The sequence below is a fragment of the Acanthopagrus latus genome, chromosome 16 (genome assembly GCF_904848185.1).
Source record: "Acanthopagrus latus isolate v.2019 chromosome 16, fAcaLat1.1, whole genome shotgun sequence".
In the NCBI taxonomy this organism is placed as follows: domain Eukaryota; kingdom Metazoa; phylum Chordata; class Actinopteri; order Spariformes; family Sparidae; genus Acanthopagrus; species Acanthopagrus latus.
Genome location: NC_051054.1, coordinates 7,070,589 through 7,095,461, shown reverse-complemented (window position 1 = coordinate 7,095,461; position 24,873 = coordinate 7,070,589). Strand labels below are relative to the sequence as shown.

Genomic DNA, 24,873 nt, shown 5'->3' with positions numbered 1-24,873 from the left:
TCAATCTTCTCGTCTAACTGCCTGCAGGAAAGTGAATGAGCATATTTCCGAGTACTATTTTAAGATTTTAAGGTCCTGGAGCACCTGCTCTTACAAAATGATGCTGTCGATCATTCTGTAAGAGCAGGTGCCCCGTCTGCGGAACGGCGGATATCTAATAAAGGAATGAGCTGCCTGATTTATTTAACAACGGAGACATTGTGCTAACGGGATGCTCCAGCCCTTTAAGCGGTGGAAACAAGAGCCGCAATGTTGTCATCAGATGGTCTGCAGATTTCAATAACAACAAGTTTCTAACAACTGCCTCACATTAACATAGAGTCCATACATGTATTCACTTTCACATTCATGGACACACACAAACAAACGCACATGCACACATTCCAACTATTCAGACACTTTCACAGGCCTGCATTCCAAGCAGAGAGCAAACACACACTCCCTGCAGAGAGGGGAAGTCATCTGCTGGTTCCTAACAACAACAACAACACGCACACACACACACACACACACACACAAATAGTCACACACACACACACACACGCCAAATAACATCCCCCAACACCAAAACCCCCACACATGTACTGAGAGGCAACCCGACTCGGTGCCAGAATACGACAGACAGAGAGAAAGAAAGAGGAGAGGGTATTAGAGAGGGTCGGGAGGGGAGGAAGAGGGGTTACAAAACTAATCTGAGTGAGAAAAACACAGGGGGGAGATGAAGAGGGGGAGGAAGAGGAGGCCCCCCTGTCTCCCCCCTCGTCCCCTCCTCCTCCTCCTCCTCTGCTGCTGTGGAGGAGGAGAAAAACAGCGTGTTGACAGGAAAACAGGAGCAAAGTCCCTGCATGAGTACATGTGGACCCGACCTACATGCCCACGCAACATTTACCGGCACACACAGATTCCAAATAATGCGAAGTGGGAAAGGGGACCCGCAAATATGCATGCACATGTGCACACACACGCCCACCGTCACGATGCAGCCATTAGCGCAAAACCACCGAGGACGCACACACAGACACACGCACATGTGCAAAATCCATCTGTCAATACACTAAATTTCCACCACCGCACTGCTCTCTTTCTCCATCCATCCCTCCTTCCACCCCTCGCCCCACAAAAGCCTTCTCACCCAGTGCCTGTCTCCGCTATCAGGCTTGTTTATGTAAGAGTGACAGTGTTTCCCGCTCACTCTTGGCGCGGTCCCTACTAATACACACACACACACACACACACACACACACACACACACACACACACAAACACACACCCACGGTGAGCCAATGACCTGACTTCCATTGGCACCGGAGCAGAATCCCGACGCCCGCAGACAACGGGATGAAATTGAAGCGCCACACTCGGATGGACAGAACCGTTGACTAACACTGATTCCCTAACCTTCGACCCCCTCCACATGACTCAAATTGTAAAACCCAAACTTTGTCCAACTCCTAATGTCAGAGTTGAAGTATTTTTAAAAGCCTGAGGGAGATTTCTCTAATCGTTCTGCTCTAATGAGGCCATCTCACACCACTTGCTCGAGCACACACACACACACACACACACACACACACACACACACACACACACACACACACACACACACACACACACACACACACACACACACACACACACACACACACACACACACGAGAGCGTCAGAAAAACAAATGACTACATTTCAGCACATTCCTTTTCTGAGCTCTATAGGTGGAGGAGGCTGCCTCGGTGACCACTCTCGCGGCTTCATGCTGTGCACAAGCTCTCCACAAATAGCCTGACATCCATCATTACTAATGCTTGCCATTCTTGAATCATGACTACTTGACCCACGTCTGAGAGCTGCATATCAAAGATAAACACTGCATGTCAAAAAAAAAAAAAAAAAAAAAGTTTGAAGGCCACATCAGCCGGAACTCCATGGACACAAACGCTGCACTCTGTGTTTGCTTCAGCTCTCATGTTGCTCAACCACACTTGTAATGAAACAGCTTTTTGGCTGTAAATTCATCATTTTAATTAGATTTTCCTTTGCTGCATTTGAGGAATTTCCGAGAAACAAGCATCAGTGCGTCGAAACAAAACAGAAGACATGCTGCTCGAATGGCACCAGTAACGTGACACCTCGTTAAAGAATACTGAAGGCTATATTGGGTTATATTTACCTTGGGAACAGGGAACATTTTTATACTTGAAACCTTCTTGTTAGTAAGAAAAGTATGACTCTGTGACAGCATAAGAATCCTTTTTTTAGTCCAGAAAAGAAACCACCAGCTAATTAAATGCAGTTGCACACTCTGTGCTGGTCTCCCACAGTGTCCCGGTGTTATTTTGACTGAAACTCTCCCACACAAACAGATGATGGACATAAAAAAAACATGTCAGACCGAGGAGAAAAACTAAAAACCTAAACCAACCTGCGAGATGTATCCCGGGGGCACGTGGATGGGGGGGATCGACCCATTTGGGGACATCATGGGAACCTCAGCAGGACCTGCAGCGGAGGAGAAGAAATATTTATTTAGAGTTAATTCTCATTTACATTCGTCAATCGGCACTTCACACGCAGGGGGGGGGAACAAACACTGCCACACACACACTGAGGGGCAGACCACTGGAAGTTTAACAGAGTTGTGTAACACTTTTGTAAAAATGCCACATTGCATTCCTGTTGATCAACCTGTAATTTTTATCTTGAAGTGTACCAGACTGATGCATTTAGCTTCAAAATGTTCTCAACTTTCTTCCAGTCTTTGCATGTATATAACAAGTGTGCAATTTATGTAGTACGTAGTGTGTGTGTGTGTGTGGAAATATGTGTTGGGAATGATGCACTGGAAAGATCCCTGATATGTAGTAACAGTTTCCCTCCCATGCTTATTTCAATGCATGTGTTTTTTTTATGTATTGTCTTCTTTTTTCTGCTTCTGAAAACTTAACATTATTTGTTTAATTCCTTTTCTTTGCATCATCTAAGTTGTTTAGCCCATAAATGTTAAACATGTTTGGAGGTGGTATCTACCAGTCAAAATGTGTCTATAAAGCGAGTTGTAGAGTTCTCCTGGACACTCTTAGAGGGTTCACAGTCCACCCACGGTCATCTTGTAAAAATCCCGTGGGAAACACTGGTTATGCTACATAAATGTTATCCAGCCTTTTCCCTCTTCTTCCTTACAAATACATTCTAAGAGACGACAACGCTGGCATTGTGACAGATGGATGTATATATAACACGCTAGGGCACACGACTGCTCACATAAAAAACAAAGAAGAAAAAAATAAAAACTTCTGCTCCAAAGAAGAAAATCTAATAGAATCCGCAGATTGAAAATGATGTTGACTTTTCCACTGTCCTTAAACCCCCTCCCCTCCCCGAATCCCCCCGTCTCTCTCTTCCTCTGTCTCCCTCTGTGATGGAGGTCCGCGGCTGGTAAAGTCATTGGGACGCCGTTGGGACAGCTGGAGGCAAACCTGGCCTCGGAATAAATCACACTGCATACACACACACACACACGGAGGCCCTTACTTCCGACAAACACAAGTATTAGACTGATCGTTTCTGTCCGTGTTAACACCTGTTGAATTTCAGTTAAATATTTCTCATACCTGGTCTCATTCAGGGGCATTCCCCAAATTCTGAATATAAAACCCAACATATTGTCTCACTTACCGCCCAGTCATATAATTAAGAGAAAAAAAATGTTTTTTCTTCCTGTCATAATTGAGGTCAACCAACCCTTTAACTCCTCTATGATTTTCCTCTCAGCTTCCTTTGAAAACTTCCCTCTTATTTCATTCCCTAATCTCCATTTTCTGGCCTTTCTTCATCCCTCTGTGTACCCTCTGCTCTTACTCACTTGACCCTCCTTTTCTTTCCATCTTCCTACCCGTCTTCCTCCATCCTTCCATCCCCGTTTTCAGGAATTACTCCTGCGTGATCCTCCCCTTTTTTCCCTCCTTTCACCTATTACTCATCCTTCACTCCCTCCTTTCATTTTCAAATATTACTCACTCCATCCTCTCCTCCCTTTCTTACTGCACCCTGTCTCATTCTCTCCCTCTCCCTGAATCACCCCCCTTTCCCCCCATCTACAACCCGCCTTCCTGACCTCTCGTCAGACAAACAAACAGGTAACGGTGGAGTAAACACACACTCACGCCTACGCACACACAAATACAACCTGAGCATAGTCTGCAGTGTGGGCTGGTGTGTGTAGGTCACAGGTATGAAGAGACAGACAGACCTCTTTCATTGCTGTCTGCCCCCCTACCATGGAGACTCGGAGGGGATATGAAAGTCCTCATTGATTGTAGAAGGTCATAGCATGGGGAGAACAAACACACACACACACACGCACACACACACACACACACATACACAGAGCTCCTCTAAACCGGTTTCCATCACTGCTCATAACACTTTCCCTCTTGCTCACGCACCGTCCCAAATACACACTTGATCTCTCTCGCTCGCTCTCTCTCTCTCTCTCACACACACACTTGACAAACAGACATGTGTTTGGACAGTCTCTGCTGCCTCTGTGCTCTTCACTCAGCAAACAGCGGCATTCCTCTGCTCACACACACACACACACACAAACACACACACACAGTGAGCATTCCCATCCCTGGCCCCCAGGACTGGACCCAACAGGTCCAACTACCCCCCAACCCCTCCCCGAAGTACAAGACGGTCTTTGTCCCGCTACCCTTCACACACACACACACGCACACTGCAGTAAGTCATATAGTATTAGACTGGTTGCCATTTAGAAGAGCTCAGGATAATCAAGCAGCAGAACGTGTGTTTTTGAGTGGTTATTGTGCGTGTGTGTGCGTGCACATGCACAGGACAGTGACTGTGGTCCGTGATCCACACTGTGTTAACATCACTCCCCGGTCTTACTGCCAGTGTTGCCCTTTAAGCACCACACATAGAGTCACGACTTCCTCTGCCTAATCCTGCTGGAATCCCAGACAACACAGCTAACAAACCCTGCTCGCTCCCCTTTTGCTCTCCCGCTGTCTCATCTTCCATCTGTTGCTTCTTCCGCTTCCGACTGCCACATAGTTCGGGTCAGAGATCAGTTATGAGGTCACATCCTGCTTGTGGGATGACATCACCACATTACCTGAGCAACTGAGGGGCATTAGCATGTGGAATCTGGCCCCGTCTGAGAGGCATCCAGGAGGATTCTGGCTCAGTGAGGAATAGCTGATTATCCCAATACTCCGGTTTAAAACTAATCAACTTGGTGTAGTACATAATTTGAACTTAATAAATGAGATCTTAGTCGGGTTAATTGTTGGCTTTCAGCAATACCATGTCATGGGAACAAAATCAATTTCGGGTAGGTTTTTTTTTAAACACCATAATAAAGAACTAACAGTGAATATGTCATCTTTAATCAATTCAAGCTCAGTTTGTGCAGGAGGAACAACTGTCGTACAGATTTCCATCTCTCCAATGGCAAGTCGGGTGAAGTTTTTAGTCTCATTCCTGGAGCTTCACAGCTAAACAGCATTGCATAATTCTCCTAGACAACTAAAGCAGATGGGGACAAATTCTGGAAAAAACTACCAAAAATAGAAACATGAAATGGCCTCGTACAGTTCGTCCAGGGTATTCAAAGTTTCTGTAAGCCCTGAGATCCCAAATTGATTTGAAAACATGTTATTTACACCCTGATCATGGGGTGAGCATGTGCACTCACTTCAGATGGGTGAATGCTAAGGCCTTTAGCTTAGTAGCAACAGTAAAGTCTTTTCAAATTAATTTAGGATCTCTGGGTTTACCGGGACTTGGACTACGCCGGAGGAGCTGTTCTCATCTACTTCAGTAGTTCAGGAGAATTTTGCAATACTGTTTTTCTGTGAAGGTCCAGAAGTGTTTTGTAGAGTACCAAACTTCTGTCAGCATGAGTGGATACTGTCATAATTTATGTTTTTTGGTGAACTTGTCCTTTAATATTTCTTTCCATAGTTAGACTTGTGTAACAGTCTAAATGCTGCAGTGAATTTCCAGTGTTCAAATGCTAAATATATCACCTGAATTCATCATGTGGTGCAGTGTCTGCAATTATACATTTATCTCATCTTAGTACAGGGCACTAAAGTTGTTCAATACCACATCTATGGTATGACTTAACATTCTCAGTGCCACACTCAGGGTCACACAAATAAATGTGAGGTCTGCGGTCAGGTGCTCATCTGGGGGTCAGTGACGCGTCCTCATATTTGTCTCGGAGCGACCAAGAGAGCCACAGGAATGATGACAAACTACTGTAACAAATATAGACGAGGCACAACAATGACACACACCAGGGGGAAGAGCAGAGAGGAAGACGAGCAGACAGGTGTTGGGCGGGAAAACACTGTTATCATGAGGAGGACAGGCGACAGGAACACACACACAAACACACACACGCGCACACACACACACACACACACACACACACACACACACACAAGATTTAAGTCTCACCTCAGAAAGTTTATGTTTCGTTGCCAAAGATTCACACAAGAAATATACACACGTGTTCATGGTAAACATCCTGTTTTAGCCTATGCTTTACCACACACACACACACGTACTCTCAGAAAAGTCAACAGTCGGATCCGCTCAACTCTTCCTTAAAGAGAGACGCACAAACTTGTGATTTGGTCCGGCTGCCTGCCCATACATTCACATATGTTCACAGAGAGAGGAGATGATGCAACGTTTCATCAGATGTTTCCCATGATACAGCTGTCAAGGACAGCTGCAACTGGGCCTCCAAAGCACAACACACACACACACTCGAACACAGAAGGAGTCCTGGTCTCAAGCACACCCAATTACTTACATCAATAACAATGCACCAACTCCTGCTCGCTGCATAAACACATACATGCTCGTCTATTGATTGGCAGTGCGGCCAGTGAGTGTGATTATTGATCGCCAACTGTGTGTACACGTACGTGTTCTGTCCATCAAAACTGAGGCGGCATTCAGCCTCTTAGAAAGAAACACTTTCTCTCTTTCCCTTCATTTCAGCCCTGCACATGTGGTCACCACATTGAAAGGAAACGCAGACCCTCTTGGGGAAAGCGCGCGTGTGTGTGTGCGCGCATGTGCATGTGTGCGGTGTTGGTATCAGACCAAAGGAGCCTGTTTGTGAGCTGACCTACATACAAAACAACTAGACTCAGATGGATTTCCCGAAAACACACAGACAAAAAAAAACAAAGTGTTGCTAAGTAGATAAAAAAAAAATGTGTTTGCTTTCTCTTTAAATTAACACACACGCACACAATCTTTGAAAACCCCATCTGAGCCTCATGGAGGCAGCTGTCCGATCTAGATGGGTGTTTGTATTGCCTTGTATGTGTGTGCGTGTGGGTGTGTATGTACATGCGCATGGGGTGCAAGCACGCATGTGTGTGTGTGTCTGGGTCAGTTGTGACGTGGCGTTGCCTGGAAGTTATGTAAGCATCAGCGGGGTAATGTTATCTGTCCTCGGAGCTCCAAGAGCAAGACACTCCCACGACAGCTTCCTCTGCTGCCTGGCCAATACACACATACACACACTATACACACACAGACACATACACTACACACACACACACACACACTCTGTAGAGCATGGCCTATTGTCATATTTAAGATAAAAATGTGAAACAAATCCCTATGGATCTCTGGGTCGACTAATATAGCTACTGGGAGAGAGAAGGAGACTGAGTAAGATAGAAAAAAAAGAATGTGAAGCATGCTGGGAAGTGTAGTGAAGAAGAGAGAGGATAAAAAAAGATATGAAGGAAGAGGAGAGAGAGCCTGCCGTTGCAGGAAATGTGGGAGACAACTTTAAAATAGCCCAGCGAACTTTGTATACACATCCCGGACTGGTGTGAAGCATGTGATGGCACACACACACACACACACACACACACACACACACACACACTCGAGAGCTCTTGGTTCCATCTCCGGTGAGTCAAGTCCGGCAGACATCTTTGCCATGAGCAGGGTGAGGCTCAGTGATGGAGGAGGAAGTCAGGACTTCCTGCGCTGCCCTGCCCTCAGTAACTACACCAACGCTCTGCAGGGCAATGCAGAAACCACACACACATGGACGTGCACACATGCACACACAGCTGATGAGTGTGTAGCAATGTGCACTATAAACACACACACACACACACACACACACACACACACACACACACACACACACACACACACACACACACACACACACACACACACACACACACACACCTCTAATCGTACAACAGTCTGTAACTCGAGCAGGCTGCAGATTTGCAGTGGAATGTAAATCATAAGCTGGAGAGTTGCTAGGTTTGAACACTCGGCCTTTCAGTATTTACATAATGTGTGTGTGTGTGTGTGTGTGTGTGTGTGTGTGTGTGTGTGTATGTGTGTGTGTGTGTGTGTGTGTGCGTCCAGGTATGTGTAAAGCACATTCCTAAGGACAAGTGAGCCCCCCTCGACTTTTAGCCCCCGAGCCGCATAACAGCATCATAAGAGAACAAAGAGAGAGCACTCTCGGTTATGCCAGCTGATGAAACTATCAGTGCCATGATGACCTCATCAGTATCTGACATCAGCATATCAAAGAGCCGAAGAAGAAAACAATGGCTGCGAGGCTTGTAAAAAAAACAGTGTTGTAATTAGCCCACTGGCTTGGGCTCGTATTTTAAATTAAGCTCCCCTTTTCTGATTTTGTCAAAAAAAATAAAAAATAAAAAATTCAGCATTTTGTAACAACATTTAGGAAACCTTCTGCCCTCGCTCACGCAGAGTCGCCACTCTGAGGCCGATGTTATATGGGCGCCTGATGGCAGAGAGGTTAGCTGCCAGACACGACTGCCAGACTTGTGCACTGAAGTCTTCAGTTCCATCCCTGGTTGTTTGCCCAGAGGTAGCAGCAGTAGTTGTGATCCTCTTCCCTGGCTGGCAAGAGGGATTAAATTCCGTCGTAACTTTCTAATGCTTCTTCTTATACCGTCCCCATTGATAAAATGACCATACAAGTCATCTGCTCGGCGAGGATGTCTTCCTCATCTGATTCAGGGACGGTTACATATTTACTTTTCAAGAGAGAATATCAAAATAATCAAAGTCATTACTCATAACAAGTGACAGTTTGCCAGCTCAAAAGTTATGTTTCCAGTACTATCATGGAACGCATCCTTTCATAACAACAGGTATGATTTCCTATGTTGGTGAAAAACATAATTTTTGGAATAAACACTTCATAAATCTAAATTGGTTTTCAAATATTTTAAGTGCTTGTGTGACGCTTGATTTGTTCTCCAAGTCAAAAGTGTTTCCTCCGACAGAGACAGCCAAAAATCTCCAGGTCAGCAAAGAAACTGTGGCATCTTTTTATTCATAAAGTTGACAGTTATTCTATGCCACATTTACGCTCAAGCGTGTGTTTTTTGGGAGGGGGGGGTTCTTTTTTTTTTTGTTTTACAAGGGAAAACTGGCCAAGACGGCAGCAGTGCTTTAAGTGTTTCACACTCAAAACGCCCCAGAGCAGTGAAAAACATGTGCAACTTATTACGAATGAAACACTTTTTCTTTCTTTTTTTTTGCAATTTTTGAAAATGGTTTAATCCCAATTGGAGGGGTTTGTTCCCAAACGTGATACACCCATTCAATTGTAAAATGAAATAAAAACTTCACACATAAGAATCATCATTAGGAAGACACTCCACAGCAGGGTTGTGAAATTATTCAAATATGATTTAGCAAAGATCCTAAGTAACCGACTTCTTCTTCTAAAGAGCTCTTTTTGATCCTCAACCCCCTCTCAGTTCTGATGTCTGGGGAATAACAGACCTTCATTTCAAAGGGTAACATTTCTAAGAATATGATGTTAACGTCTGCATCTTATCCTGTCCTGATCACTGTGTCAACAGACTTCCAGCATACAAGCCTCGATCTGTCTAGTGTTCAGCATGTAGCCTGGGTGCCAGCCCATACCTCCACCCAGCCCAGATCTTTCTCCGACTCTCCCCCACCCAGAGGAGGGGTGCTGTCGGTCGACCTACTTCTGCTGCTGGGTCTGCTCCAGAGGAGAGCAACGTAACGTCTGGAGGGACGCTGAGCCCAGCCGTGCTTTGTTCTCTTGATCTTAACACGCATGCACATGCGCACACCTTCGCAGCCACACACACACACACACACACACACAACCGCACGGACAGATGTACATAGTTTACACACACACCAAGACAAACACATTTCAAAACCGCAGACAAATGCCCAGATCAACACCTGGGCATGTGTGCATAAAGACTTTAAGATGTCGCTCTGACACGGACACACACAGACAAATGTGGAACAAGCTGACATTTAAATGGTCTACACTGACAGAAATCCCGGTCACCTTGGCACAAAAAAAGCAAGAAAAGTGGACACACACACACACACAAGATCTTTTCCAGTTTCATCCCATGAGGCTATTATTGGATGTGCAGATACAATTGTTTAGGGATCGGTTACCATGCAACACACGGCGTGGAGCGACATACTCCACTTATCACTCTTGCCGTTCGAGCACCCACGTATTGTGGTCGCGCGCGGACCCCTGACATGCATGTGAAAGCATGCACGTGCACACGCAAATACACAAAATCCAGACTCTGATGACTCATTGTATCCATTCGCTAATCAACTCTACATGTCTAGGGGGAGAGAGAGTGAGAGCAAAGAAGTGCAACAGCTGTTGGTGTGTAAACAGACCCAGAGTGTTATAATCATCCCTTCTTTCTTTCTCACATGTTCCCAAACCTTGACTCGCTATAGGAGCAGCCATGTCTTTAGTCATTTTACTCATTCTTTCCCCGTCCATGCACAACCTGCTCCGTTTGTACCCATCTGTGCTCCTCTCCCATCCTCCCCTCACTTTCCTCCTTCTATCTCTCCACATGTTAATGTGGGGCATTCCTTGTGTATGAGTCACAGTCTGAACAGCACAGAGTTTGTGTCCACCACAAAGAGTAGAGAAAGTGTGTGTAGGGGAGAAAGAGAGGAAGGGAGGAGAGAGAGAGGAGAGAAGCCGTGTGAATGTCAGTGGAAAAGAAAGGCAAAGGCAAGACTGGAAGTCCTAGATTAGCAGGGACTTTCCCCCCACTCCCCAATGCTGAATTCCACTGTTTGTGTGCATGTGTTTATGCAGAGTGTGTGCACGAGTGTGTATGGCTGCTGGGTGATCGAGAGACTTGTATGGAGATTGTATGAGAGAAACAGGGAGCTGTATCTTGGTCAACTAACCAACATCAAAACTTCTCTACCAGTCCCTCTAATCAGTTCTTGGGCCCTCCCACCGACCGACACACACTTCCCTCCACCCAATCAGATCAGGGCAAAAAAAAAAAAAAAAAGAGGGGCTTCCCTGTGAAATCTAAACACACGGGATGTAAACAAGAACATGTGTATTCAATGCAGCTGTGCAGGACGCCTCAGGAACCCAGCGTTTATCTCTTTCTGTGTCATTTATGTATCCGATGACCATTTGTAGCTACGTAAGCCCTGAAATGATCAATAATGATTCAATCTGACTGAATCTAATCAACATGCGTAGAGGATACAATGTTCATTCCATGTGTTATTTTGAAGCTTAATTCAGAAAAAAAACGGCATGAGAATCAACAAAACTTAAAAAAAAGATGATATCATGAGGGTAAAAAAATACTACCAGATAGAAACGCAGAAAGAAGGAGAGACGGGGAAGCAAGGGAGGAAGTGAAGGAGGTCGGAAAGGAGGAGGGAGTGAGGGCGGAGGGAGGGAGAAGTGCTCCAGCTGTACCCTGAGCTTCAAGGAAGCCAAGAATTTCATCTCTGGAAAAGCTCTCTTTGCTTTCTCTCTCTGGAAAATTCTGCAAGCCCTCTCCTCTTCACAGCTGCTGTTCACACACATACACAACATGTCCACTTTCACACAAGTCTTACATGCAAAGACAGACGCAGCATTCTGCAGAGTTTTTGCCCACTCTAACCCCCCCCCAAAAAAAAACTCCTCCCAACCCTGTTTTGCCCCTGAGTGGGCCAGTCCCGACAGCGAACACGGCCTCCTCTGGAGCTGGCAGACCAGACCAAGTCAGCAGCGCAGGGGTGGCTGGGGTCATCGCACGGAGGAAGTGGCCTCGCCCGGAATGCATGGCAGCAGACACGACCAGACATGCAGCGTCTGATTCTCTCACTCTATCCCCTTCTTTCTTCTTCCAGTCTCTCCCCCTCTTTTATTTACCTTTCTTCATTCTATCATCTTATTTCCACTCCGTTTCTTCCTCCCTCCCTTCCTCCTTCTGCCTCCTCATGCCCTACTGTGTGAGGGCATTGGGTTTATAAGTGAGCGCTGGGCAGGGCATACAACAACAAGCAAGTCTCTCTCTGCCTCTCTCTCTCACACACACACACACACACACACACACACACACACACACACACACACACACTAAAGTCAAGCTCTTAACTACCCTGTGCCAAATGACCCAAACCAATCCTCTCTGTCCTTTTGTTTCTCACAAAGCACATTTGAGTGGAAAACACTGGAAAAAGAGAAAGACAGGTATGCCACACACACACACGCAAACTGTGCCCAGGGGGACCGCATTCCTTTACACACCACCTGGAGTGAGAGTCCGTTCCCATGGTGACCAGCAGTTTCCCAAATCCAACGGGACAAAACACCGAATTAAGACAAACACACACACACAGACGCGAACACACCTCCAGAGTTGGTTTTACAGTTGGCCCGAGGGCATAAAATCTTGTCGGAAAATCCTCTGCAGAAAAGTTCTGGCTGGCTGTCAAGGTAAAAAGCTCAACACGTACAAGTACATTCAAATAAAAGCATGCAAGAAGAGGATTTAGCCATCAGATGATCTCTCTCCCCCGATGCCAATTACTCTTTTTTTCCAGCAAAGCATCTTCCACAAATACAGACTCAGCAGTCAATTTTAAACAGAGACGAGGCAAAATGAAATCTACGGCAGCAGTCGCTCGTCGAAACAAGCTTAAAACATTACTAATCATATCATCATCTTCACAGGCTGAATTAAAAATTTGAATCTTTGAAAAAAAAAAAAAAAAACTCCCAGGTATTTCAGAACATCTTCATATTTCTTATGTCCTCCGAGGAGGCATGGACTACACAAGTTTGTGCAAACCCTGATGACTCCATCCCAGCATGATTTGACAAGATGGAAAGTTGAATCTTTGGAAAACTCCCATATATTTTTGGACGTGTCAGTATTGTGTATGCCTTTGCTTTACTGGCAGCATGCACTCAGCACTGCATGGACTCCACAAGTTTGTGCAGTCAAAATCACTTGTGTTTTATTACAGTGTTCCACAAAGCTTCTTGTGATGTCCCCCAACACATACGAACCACATGAAGTGCAAATAAGAGCTCCTTCCCTGCTCTCTTGTTTCCTCTACTCACTTCTCTTGTGTTTCTCCACCTACACCTCCTGTCCTTATTAATCTAGTTTGTATTGAAGTCCAGTCTTAGCTCAGTCTCTGTCGAGTCATCTGTTGTGATTCCCGCATCCTGATGTTCTGTTGTGTCTGTCTGCTCCTGCCGTTGCCGTTATCCTGAATGAATCTTTATCTGTCGCACTTCCTGTCTGATGTCTGCTGCATTTGGGTCCACCTTCTCCGCTCCAGCGTGATAAGGACAACATGAGTCATCAGGTTTGGCACAAACCTGTGGAGTCCAGGCCAGCTTGAGTGCATGCTGTCATCTAAGCGAAAGGGGGATTTACCACTAGTGGGCTCAGAGGTTTTTTCACCCTAATATTTGTGCTGTCTTATATGAAAACATCCTAATCTGAAAGTTTTCATATATTTACTGTGTTCTGGTGTCATTTCAGGAGAAAATGGGTCTGTTTTTCTCAGCTAATGAGGAGTCGTTGCTTTGGACTTACGCTACATTGCATTTCATACTCCAGCGTCGAGCTAAACCTGAATATAACATTAGCGATTGTAAAAAGGTGAACTTGATCACTGCCAAATGGCCCCGCTGGCCATCTAAAGCACTGCATAAATATGCGAGACGCATTAAAATCACTTATGGGATTCATTATGCCCGGGGCTAAAAAGCAAGTGCCATAATAAAAACAATACAGTCATTCATTTGTCTAGTCGCACCCACACAAAGATACACAAACAGAGAGACACACATCCATACACACAAGTACACAAAGTTCTCACATGCTTTTTTTTTGTTGTACATGTGGGATGCAGAATATAATACTTCCTTTGAAACTCACAAAATAAGGGGTTATAATGCATAAACCCTAAAATATGTTCATTTAAGTACACATACTGTAAATCACTTCAGATGAAAACCATCCTCCGCTTGCACAGTAATTTTCGATTCCCTGCTCCGTTTGATTGTCCCACTGTCCCACACAGGTCGGGACTCGGATTTTAAGGCAGGTTTTGAAAGGGTTCCCGAAACAACCGAGAAGCAAACGCACCGTCCAAAACAGTACTCTAAATTAAGCCCTTCTGAGAAAAGTGTATTTGCGTCTTCTCCCCCCAGCTTGTTTAGAGCCATCTGGCTCGGTGTAAACACAGGCCGCGAGACTTTCCACCATATTTCTCTCAACCAGCTATTTCCAATTACATCAAAGGGCTCCGAGTGTAGAAGTGCACACTCTGGCAAAAGGCAAAGACAAAGAGAGCCTGAGCATGCCTGTGTACTGATGCAGGGGAACGGGCGGAGGGGAATATCAGCGATTGTCCATCCAAACTGAGACAAATGAAGTGAGATGAAAGCGGGGAAAGGTGCAGACAGGCTGAATGACAGAAGGGATAGAAGTCGACAGAGATGTCTGGCAGGAAGAAAAACACACAGTTCATCCCAGTTCCCTTCATCATCTGCACATCAGCTCTCTCCCATGGAAGAAATTGGGGAGATGCAATGAGCTGGAGATCATCTGAATTGACGTCAGTTGCTGATCGGAAAACTAAATGTGCATGATTTGCACCTGCATCTATCAATTAGTGTTGACTTTCTTCCCCACATCTTTTACTTGTTGGTGACGGTTTTGCAAATTAAAGGGCAACATGACCGATGCCGAGCTGGACTTGTTGCTGTTGAATATTAAGAAAGATTAGCCAGCTTGCTAAGTTATATGTTTTGTTGGTAATAATGACAGATTATGTGTGGAAAGAATTCTGTGGGCCTTGACATTTTGTAGAAAATGAAATAGGCCACAGTGCAATTCTAGTCACTTCTGGCTGATATTCAGTGATGAGCATTGCACGATCAAAGGTGGCAACAATGCAAAGTGTGGTAAAACTGATAAAAGAATTGACGTTATATATATATATATATATATATATATATATATATATATATATATATATATATATATATATATATATATATATATATATATATATATATATATATATATATATATATATATATATATATATATATATATATATATATATATATATATAGCAGTCTGAATATTGAACCTTAGTTGCTGACAATTGTCTATCCCCATCAGCCAATTGGCAAAACTACAGTGTTCTGATGATGTGGTTTCAATGCAGCATCCAATTACACATTATCAGTGGGGAGTATCTGTCTGATAAAAGACTTCCACCCGTGGTGCTCTTGTGTATTCACTCCATCCAAGCCACTCCAAGCAGAAATAAGGTAAGTGGGATGCCCTTGATGACAGCGAGGCCTCATCGATTTCAGGAGTGAGGCAGATATGAAATAACAGAATTAGGATGCACCCACAAAGGGAGAGAGAGCGTAACAAAGGCGCGGGGAGGCTACAAAGAGAGAAAACTTACAAACAAAATACATCAGCTGCGAAAAAACCAAAACGAAACACAAAACAGACGGCAGCATGATTCACTGTCCGCCCGGTCCAGATTACAATCATTGCGAGGAAACATGCACACAGCTGGTGCAAAAGACCACGTCTCTGAGGTCGGGCTGGCCGCGTCCACCGTGACCACTGTTTGTCAGATAACAGCCGAGGCTAAGGACTACATTTCCCATTATGCCGCTGCAGTAGTGTATTCAAACAGAAAAGTTCAACAGTTGTTTGAGCAATTAATTCAATCTGACACTGAGCATTTTTTGGTCTTATTAGGTCATTTTACATCTCAGAAAAAGAAAAGTTGTGTTTGTTTTTGTATTAATTAATTCTGATTATTTCTCATGAAATGCAACAAAACTTGCCAATTCTATTTAGAGAGTTCTGTTAATTCTTGCAGTGTGCTCCCACTGAACTCCACTTCTACAAACTTCCTTCAGACAGCAGTGATGTCAGAAAAAAAGGACATTCCGCCCCTCATCCAAGGGCACTTATTAGCCTCTTACATCTGAAATACTCCACCTTGGCTGTGCTTATCATCAAGACATTGAGTACCTGGTTATCATCGGGCAAAATGAATGTTTCAGTGGCATAACGATTAGTTTCAAGGCAACCGAGCACAGATTGATCCTCAAAATCAAACCATCAGCTGTCCCGACAGGAGACTTGTGGTCCACTGCCACCCACTCCTCATGATGTCACATCCTCCCTGGCAGGGGCACAGTTTCCTGTTCATCACCCCCCGGCCTCACCATCCCTCATAAAAAGTCCAACAAAGAGCAAACAACACAGTAAACCAACACAGCCTTGTAAAACACACATAGACACACACACACTCGCACACACACGTATTAACACACACTCGCATTCCATAGCAGGGTGCTCTAACACACCCCTCCAGAGTCTTGTCCTTTGATGTGAGTGTGGGAAAGCTCAGGGGAATGGTCTTAGTGGGGGAGGGGGAGAGAAAAGGGAGAGGAGGGGGAGGAGGGGAAAGGAGGGAGAGGAGTGTATACATGAGAGCGGCACAGAGTGAGATAGACTGGGAGCGGGTCAGCCGGCGCTGACCCCAGGAGCACCGAGAGGTCAGTCTGTTTAAACAGGGGATGGAGACATGTACACACTCACACTCTCTCTCTCTCTCTCACACACACACACACACACACACACTCAGACACACACACACAGGATGCTAATTAAGAGCCCGATACAGGAAAGGATTTCAGAGTCACTGCAACAAATGGGGCACGAAGGAACACCCATAAAGACGCAGAAGCAAAATGACACAGGGAGAGTCACGGGCAGCAAAGCAACTAAGGGCGAGCAGGTAAAGGTAACTTCCCCACGACTACTGAAAGCACCTCTTTTTTCATATTTCATATTTCAGAGTGCACGCAAATTGTTTCAAAAGTGCAACATAAATTTAAAGTGCCCCGAGGTCGTACAATGCATCGATCATAATAAAATTCCATGTAAACTCTCAGCCCAAATAAAGGAGCATAACTCAGCCAGGAGCATGCGGCTAATGAGTGGTGCTTAACATCAATCCGGCAAACACGACCGTGTCTTTGCAGCTTTAAAGAAAATTGAGCAGGAGCGTAAGAGAAGGAAGGAGGTGGGAGGAAAAGAAGTCGAGAGGAGTTAAAGAGGGAGAAGTGAGGGCCTGAAGGTTCCTATGAAAGAATCCCTTCTGGCTGCCATGTCGGCGTCTCCAGACTGGTTCTGCCTTGGCAAAGCATCTGTGTGTGTCTGTGTGTGCGTGTGTGTGCGTGTGTACGCATGTTTGCATGCATGCACCGCAGTGCAGCAGCTAAACAGAGGTTACTTTATATAAAAGCTGGTTCCTGCCTGTGCCCCTGAGGTCTCTGTAATCTCACTCCCTGTCACACACACTTGCACACACGTACGCCAAAGTGCAAACACACACGCGGGCACACGCGTGCATGCGCATAGAAAAAAAAAGAAAAAGCCAGAGCTCTGAGGTCTCGGTAATCACACCGAGTCTCTTGTCTGAGGAGCGACTCAGTTTCGCCTTCGAAACACACTGCCACACTCCACCTCTCATTAAACCCAGTGACCTCCTCCAGAGAGAGACAGAGCAAGAGAGAGAGAGCAGGAGTGTCTGTGTGTGTGTGTGTGTGTGTGTGCGTGTGTGGCCTCTCTGCATTAATAATATGTGCATTCAAACATGACCCCCGAGCCCTCAGCCACCCGCCCAATTAACTGTCGTCGACTGTAGTAAAAGGCACCAAAATAGGCGCACAGATGCACACTGTGCCCTCCACGCTAAATTTTGCAAGTGCACAAACGCGGCCACACGAATAAACAGATGACCGCCAGAGCCCCAACTACGTCAATACTACTAGTGTCTGGTATCCCCCTCTGACTGTACGCAGTAAACCATTCTTTCATCCACCTTTCATCCATCCATCCACGTCTCACTGATCCGTATCCGTAGATTTCTTTGTCAACTGTATCTGCACATCTTTTGGAACAGAGCATGATAGGTCGGGCGGATGCAATCTGGCATTATCTGTGCCTCCGAGGTCCGCCCGGGTCGATCCTTCAGATTTCATTCAAAATTGAATTACACAGCGGGCAGAGAAAAGGAGGCGGGCTGTAATTAGTTACAACATAGAGTATGAGGTGGTGTAGGACTTTTTTTTCTGGGGGGGTGGGGGGGGGGGTTCAATGTCTGAGCCAAAACTGATCTCACTCAAAGAAAACCCTCGCAAAGAAGGAGAGAAGAAGCAAGAGACAGACAAAGAGCGGGAGATATTGAGAAGAACACAAAGGCGCCCTTTCAATGTTTTCAGAGTAACAGCTTACTCTGCTGACATCATCAAAGTGAGACGCGAGTTGGGGAATTCCCGTGTTACTGCCACCTCCTTTCCATCTTTAAGAGCCGCGAAGTGGCTTACATTTCCAGCCTTTTCATGTCGGGGGTATCAGATGCAGCCAGAGAGTGAGACCATGGCTGCCCACTCTGTCACTGGCTGTGCTTTCAATGTGTGTTTTTTAATTTGGAGATAACACACTTGGATGCAAGCATTTCCTCCCCGACACTTCCTTTTCCTCACACTTACTGCTGCATTATTGACTGCACTCTGAACAATCAGACAGACAGTCAAACTGTTAACATTACTTCTGGTCACTATCAAAACCATTTTTTTTTTCTCAGTCACCGGGGTAGAGACAAAAAATATGCCTAACATGAGTAACTTTACTTACTGTATGGCGATTCAGTTGAAAGAATGGATATTACAGGTAGAACAGATCAAAGAAATCACAGTTTGGATTATATTATAGTCATTGCTGGGATTAATTTCTGGATCTGCCAAATATAACTTTACCTTTCAATTTAGAGGCCCGTTAAAGTTTTTTATTGGCCAATTATCTCTGTATTTAACTACAGACATTAAGTGGTGATCTATGACTATATCTCTCCATAAGCCACTGACATTATAGATTTCTGAGGAAGTTAGGTTTAATGATTAGCTCGCTATTAGCCTGTAAACTACGCTAACACAAGATGGCTCAACTTGTGTTTCTGCCAACTGAGGCTGACCAGCAGCAGATTGCTTTCTACTTATTTTCACTTTGCGTTCTAATGTCTTTGCGGTTACATTTATTCTTGTATACGTTTTCTTCATTATATTACATTTATGGGCGCAGTTACCCTGTGCAATTGTCCTTCTTGGTCATTTGTATGCAGAAAGTGCATACAGTGTATTTAGCCTTTTATTTGTTTTATTAGCCGTACTATTTAATTTTGTATTTCTATTTTGTCTCACTTTGTCCTGTTTCGGTTTATTCATACATCACCCAGCCACTGTTGTAACAAGTGAATTTCACTAATGAGGGATCAATACAGTCATATCTTAACTTTTCTACTCTACAGTCAGTTAAACACAGCACGTTTAGTATAAAGTGAAGACAAACACACAAAGGCTTCACCAGCATCTCTTGTATGTAGACTGCAAGCGTGTAGACTACAACTCTGCATCGCAATCTAAGGAATGATTTAATTAAATACTAATAGCAGCAGTAAAACTGTATTTCACAACACTACGATGGTTGCAGTTGGTTATTAATCCAGTTAGCATGTGTGTTGAACTACGGGTGGGGATATAATCATTAAAATTAATTGTCCTGTTGTCCAGAGGACAATGAGGGCACCTTCCCCATGCAGCCAACAGTGTCCCTCCCTCTTGTACTCACATACCAGGGCCATCAAAATTATGTCAAATCTAATATCATTAATGTTTTTTTCAACAGGGAGAAGGCGCCTATCAGTTGAACTCTTAGCATGGAGTACCAGGACCATGAGACTTTCATCATATAAAAACGATTAATGCCAGCCAATCAGAGGCAGACTAGGGCGGGTCTTGCGAGAAAACGTGTTGGATCTTTTATATACTTGAAAGCCGGATACTCCGTTTTGCTGAATGACGATTATGGATGCTATTACAGATAATATGGCAGTTTCTTGCTCTGCAAAAAAAGCTTGGACAATCTGCCTGGCTTGCCTTTAAAGTCTCAAATAATAAACAGTGAGTCATTTTTCCAGTCTGTACAATCGCAGATTGATGTGTTATCGTGGAAACACACCTTCAAGAATCTACTACTTTGCTTGCTTCACCACACAACAAAGCAAAACTAGCATGTTACTACCTCAGTTTGTTGCCCATGTTTCGCCTGAATTTTTGATTTACGGCGCTCAAATAAACTGTAAATTAATTTCCTGTGGTATCATCAAATTGCGTTTCAAACAATCAAGTAAGCCTGTGCAGCCGGCATATAATTAAAGTGATGGGAAACACTCAGCCTCAGTGTGGCACCAGGCACACGTTAATACCATGACATAATAATGTGCGATGGGGACTGACCCTGGATGCATTGCAGTGAGCCATCCTCTGCCCGGATGGTGAACGTCTCCCCCGGGTTCACCTGCACCAGGATCACCTGTACACAGAGAGAGAGAGAGAAAGAGAGAGAGAGAGAGAGAGAGAGAGAGAGAGAGAGAGAGAGAGAAAGAGAAAAAGAGAAAGAGATCACACTGTTAGAAAGCAAAAATCTGATTGAGAAAAAAAAATCTGATGGCATTAAGGGGAAAAAAGGCTGTCACACGTGATGCAACGGACACACATCCATCTTCAATAATCACAAAACAGAAAAGAGACTTTCGGCCGGGCAGCCAATAGGCATTCAGGTGGTGACATAACACACAATAACCATCGGATCCCCGGAGGAGGGCGGACACAGAGAGTTCACACACATATGAATGAGGTGTTAGATAAGCTAATGGTGAGATGGTGAGACAATGCTGCTGTCTCACACACCTTCATTCGAGAAAAGTCTCCCCCCTGAAACCACGCTGACTGGCAGAAAACCACTAAAACCAGTACGCACAAATTACTACACACACACAGAGTGATGAATCTATCCCAGCTGAACATGCGCACAGGTAACGCACACAGACGAAGCCAAAATATGTGACACTGCTCTGATTTCTGGCTTCTGCTGAATATGCCGGAAGGGAGTGTGCATGCACCTTACCGTCATATTCTCCGCATACAGATTGTTGAGGGTGTACACATGGCTGTAGACATGAAACAGGTGACCCTCCATTACACACACGTGTTCACACGTACATGCATGCACACACGAGCACAGCCCCTGTCTACACTCTACAGGTGTGCCGTTGTAAAATCCTCATATCCTGGCGCTCCTCCTGTAGTGTCTGCATGCTCTCCCATCTCAGCGCTAACCTGCTCCTCTCCCTCCGACACACACTCAGACACACACACACACACTTCCTGCTCTGTCTGCTGCAGCGGCTGCTGTTGCTATGGGAACCCCAGCATAGTACAGGGCGACCCATGTTTCCCGAGACTGAGAAAACCCCCATCTCATGCCATGTGGGTGGGTACGTGACTGCGTATATGTGCAATATGTGCTGTGCATAAACCTACGGATGCCAAGATGTGATGTAGTATCTGTTATGTATATTTGTAATATTGATTGATCACTGAAGCTGTTTAATATTGAGTTAAATTAAATCAGACGGGGAAAAAAGAACGTTTCTCATCCAAAAATCTGTGCAAAAATAAAAGTGAAATTAAGTTGAACCACCAGATTTCTGTGCAAAATGTAGAAACCAGATCCTTATTGTAAGTCAAACAATAAGTAAAGTAACTGATGAGAACAGAATGGCTCCCTCCATATGTAAAGAAGAATGCCTCGCTTAATAACATAAAAGCCTGACTTTAACATGGCTAACCTCACCACACACCTTCTTTGGCGAGACGTTTATTTAAACATTCTGAGAAAGCAGAAGATCAGTTTTATTTAGTCAACAATTTACAGCGCCAGCTGAGCGCCGTTACAGTTTATGGAGTGAAAAACAGAAACCAGAGCATCCGAGTTTCATCTCCAGTAGTAAAAGTGCCTAATTTAGTGTATTGATTTATTATCAAATGTTAATCTTCAACTGACAGGATCCAGCTGCATGGTCATCTGATGTCATTTGGTTCTCATCTAGTCAAATGGCCTCGTTTGTGTCCTGTTGGTGACGTTTAAATGTGCCCACTGCAACTTTTTAATGTGCCTCTAAACAAACAAAGAGCTCCTGATACTTTTATAGTCATGTGTTTACATTTATGTGTTTAAATATTAGAGGGAAACCCGGCTTGTATTTTGTGTTATGGTACTAGTAAGAACAAAACACAAAAATGACACAGTGCACCTTTAATTTGTCGCGTGTGGGGCTTCGTGGTATGTCATGTCCTTAATGCCACTAAATGTTAAAAATCTAAGTAATTAAATCATGAAACACGATGAACTACATACAATATTGACTTAAAAATAAGAGAATCCAAATGCATAAACGCAAACTTATTTCTGAGTTTTATTATCTATAGTTATGTAGCCAAAACAGAGCTCCATATGCAAATCACAACAGAAAACAACACCACCAGCTTTCCCATATTTTCTAACTTTCTTATGACATATGCAAATCAGCCCTTTTTCAGAGTCAGGTTCTAATAACAAATAGCAACTTATGCAAAAGATAGAGACAGGTTTAATTTTTTTAGAAATGAAAATGACGTAAACCCTCGATGAGACATTCCATTTAAAGCTACAGCTAGCTCAGATGTCGTGATAGCACTCTGGCTCATTGTGAGACTTTTTTTCCATTATGCATATCACATTTCTTTAAAGAGCACATACTGCAAAATGGCACGCTGCTGCAGCCCGACAGCGCGTTTCGTATTTTTCTGCTTTTCTGTGAGCAGAGGGAACGCGCAGACACAGATAAACACACGCCATAAACAGGTGTAGGCAGGTAAACACAGATAGACGGACAGGAAAGCTGATAGTCAAAGCGGGCAGACAAACACAAACACAGAAGTATGTACTCAGACTCAACACAGACTCTTTTTCGCGCCCACGCAGACACCGAAAGGGTCAAAAGCAACACACGGGGACCGGGAAACAAACAAATACACACAAGCACGGACACACACATGCACAGTCGGAACCTATATAATCATCGGTCTATTCCACACTGAGTTTAAACTGCAGGGTGTTACAATACAAAGAGCTCCCTAACTGCTGCGTGTCACGGCCAAAACCCTCCCTAACTGTTATGTGTCGCAGCCAAAGCCCTCCCACCCTACTTCCTCTGGGCTATGAAGGGAACATCATCAGCATATTCATCTCTCAGCTACCAAAAAGCACACACGTATGAAAGCGTGTCTGCGACAGCAGGATTTGACCCGGGTTGACTGACTGTGACGCTTTTTAATTAAAAGTTCGTAGCTTCTCTTCCTCTGCACAGGGCGCGGGCGGGGCTTTGGCACTTTGAAGGTGATCCAGTTGGCTCTGCGGCTTGTGATAAGATCAGTCAGCCCTCCGAGAAGCAGTCGAATCATCTTTCAAATGAATTTAAGCTAAGGCCTGGGATCCGTCAACGGAGCCAGTCAGCCTGTTACATTCTGCCTCGAAGTTTCTGGGACTAAATGATGCAAGTGTCTGTGCCTGTTCCTGTTATTTTTGACGAATGCCTTACTGTAACAGCTGCTCATTACCTGTGGCAACAACTCGTGAGCCATGTGACGAAATGACAACAAAGAGAAGCGCCAGCACGACTGTTTGATGTGTGTTCTCGCGTGCAATCTGGTCAGGGTGTGTGTGTGTGCGGCAACACTGGAATGTTGAAAGAAGCATCTGCAGGTCTGAATGCAAACGACAGGTGTGTGTGTGAGTGTGTGTGTGTGTACGTCTGTGTGCGTGCGTGCGTGCGTGCAAGTGTTTACCTGCTGGGCTGCATCACCGTTAACCATGTGAGGCATGAGAGGGACCTCCCCGTTCAGGAGGGGGGGCGGAGCCAAGTCCAGTGGAATCTGGTCTGTCATCATCATTGTGACGTACATTCATGGAGAAATTCACTGAACTGCCCTACCTGGGAAAGTACAGAGAGAGAGAGACAAGAGGCGGGAAAGAGAAACAGGGGAAGTCAGTCGTGTTCATTGTAAACACACACACACACACACACACAGTGACTCATGGAGGCATTTCCTCAATGTCATCAGATGAAGTACACAGAAATGTTTGACATTAAAAAAAAAAAACACCTGATGAAGTGCTTTTGTCTGTGCTGGCAACAGGATGTATGGCCAAGAGTGACTTGTTGGTAAACCGTTACATAGAAGTGAAAGTATAAAATATTACTTTACATGGAGAGGTGACTAAGGCCACGACATTGGTTGATGAATAAATCTACTCTACCCAAAGACGCCTTGTGAGAACCTGTCGCATTCATGCTCCAAATAAAAAGGGAACAGCATATCATCAGAGAAACTGCTGCTAACTTTAACTTTTAATAGGTAGTTAGCTCAGCAGCTAGTGCTTCTATTGGCAAACTCTTCCCTGACTAGAAGCATGGAAGCGGCTAGGGGCTAGCTACTTAGCATGCTGGCTAACTAAATCACTAAATGCCTC

The 24,873-nt window shown here is 44.6% G+C and overlaps 1 protein-coding gene across 1 annotated transcript in view; it reads right to left on the bottom strand.

The window, feature by feature from the left end:
* Positions 1-24,305, bottom strand: part of fndc3ba (fibronectin type III domain containing 3Ba) — a 73,326-nt gene extending 49,021 nt beyond the window's left edge. The window contains exons 1-3 of the mRNA XM_037072599.1: positions 24,189-24,305; positions 20,757-20,832; positions 2,421-2,497 (exon numbers count right to left, since the gene is read on the bottom strand). Coding sequence (XP_036928494.1) covers positions 2,421-2,497; positions 20,757-20,832; positions 24,189-24,305 — 270 coding nt within the window. The remainder of the gene's footprint in view (positions 1-2,420; positions 2,498-20,756; positions 20,833-24,188) is intronic.
* Positions 24,306-24,873: the final 568 nt, after the last annotated feature.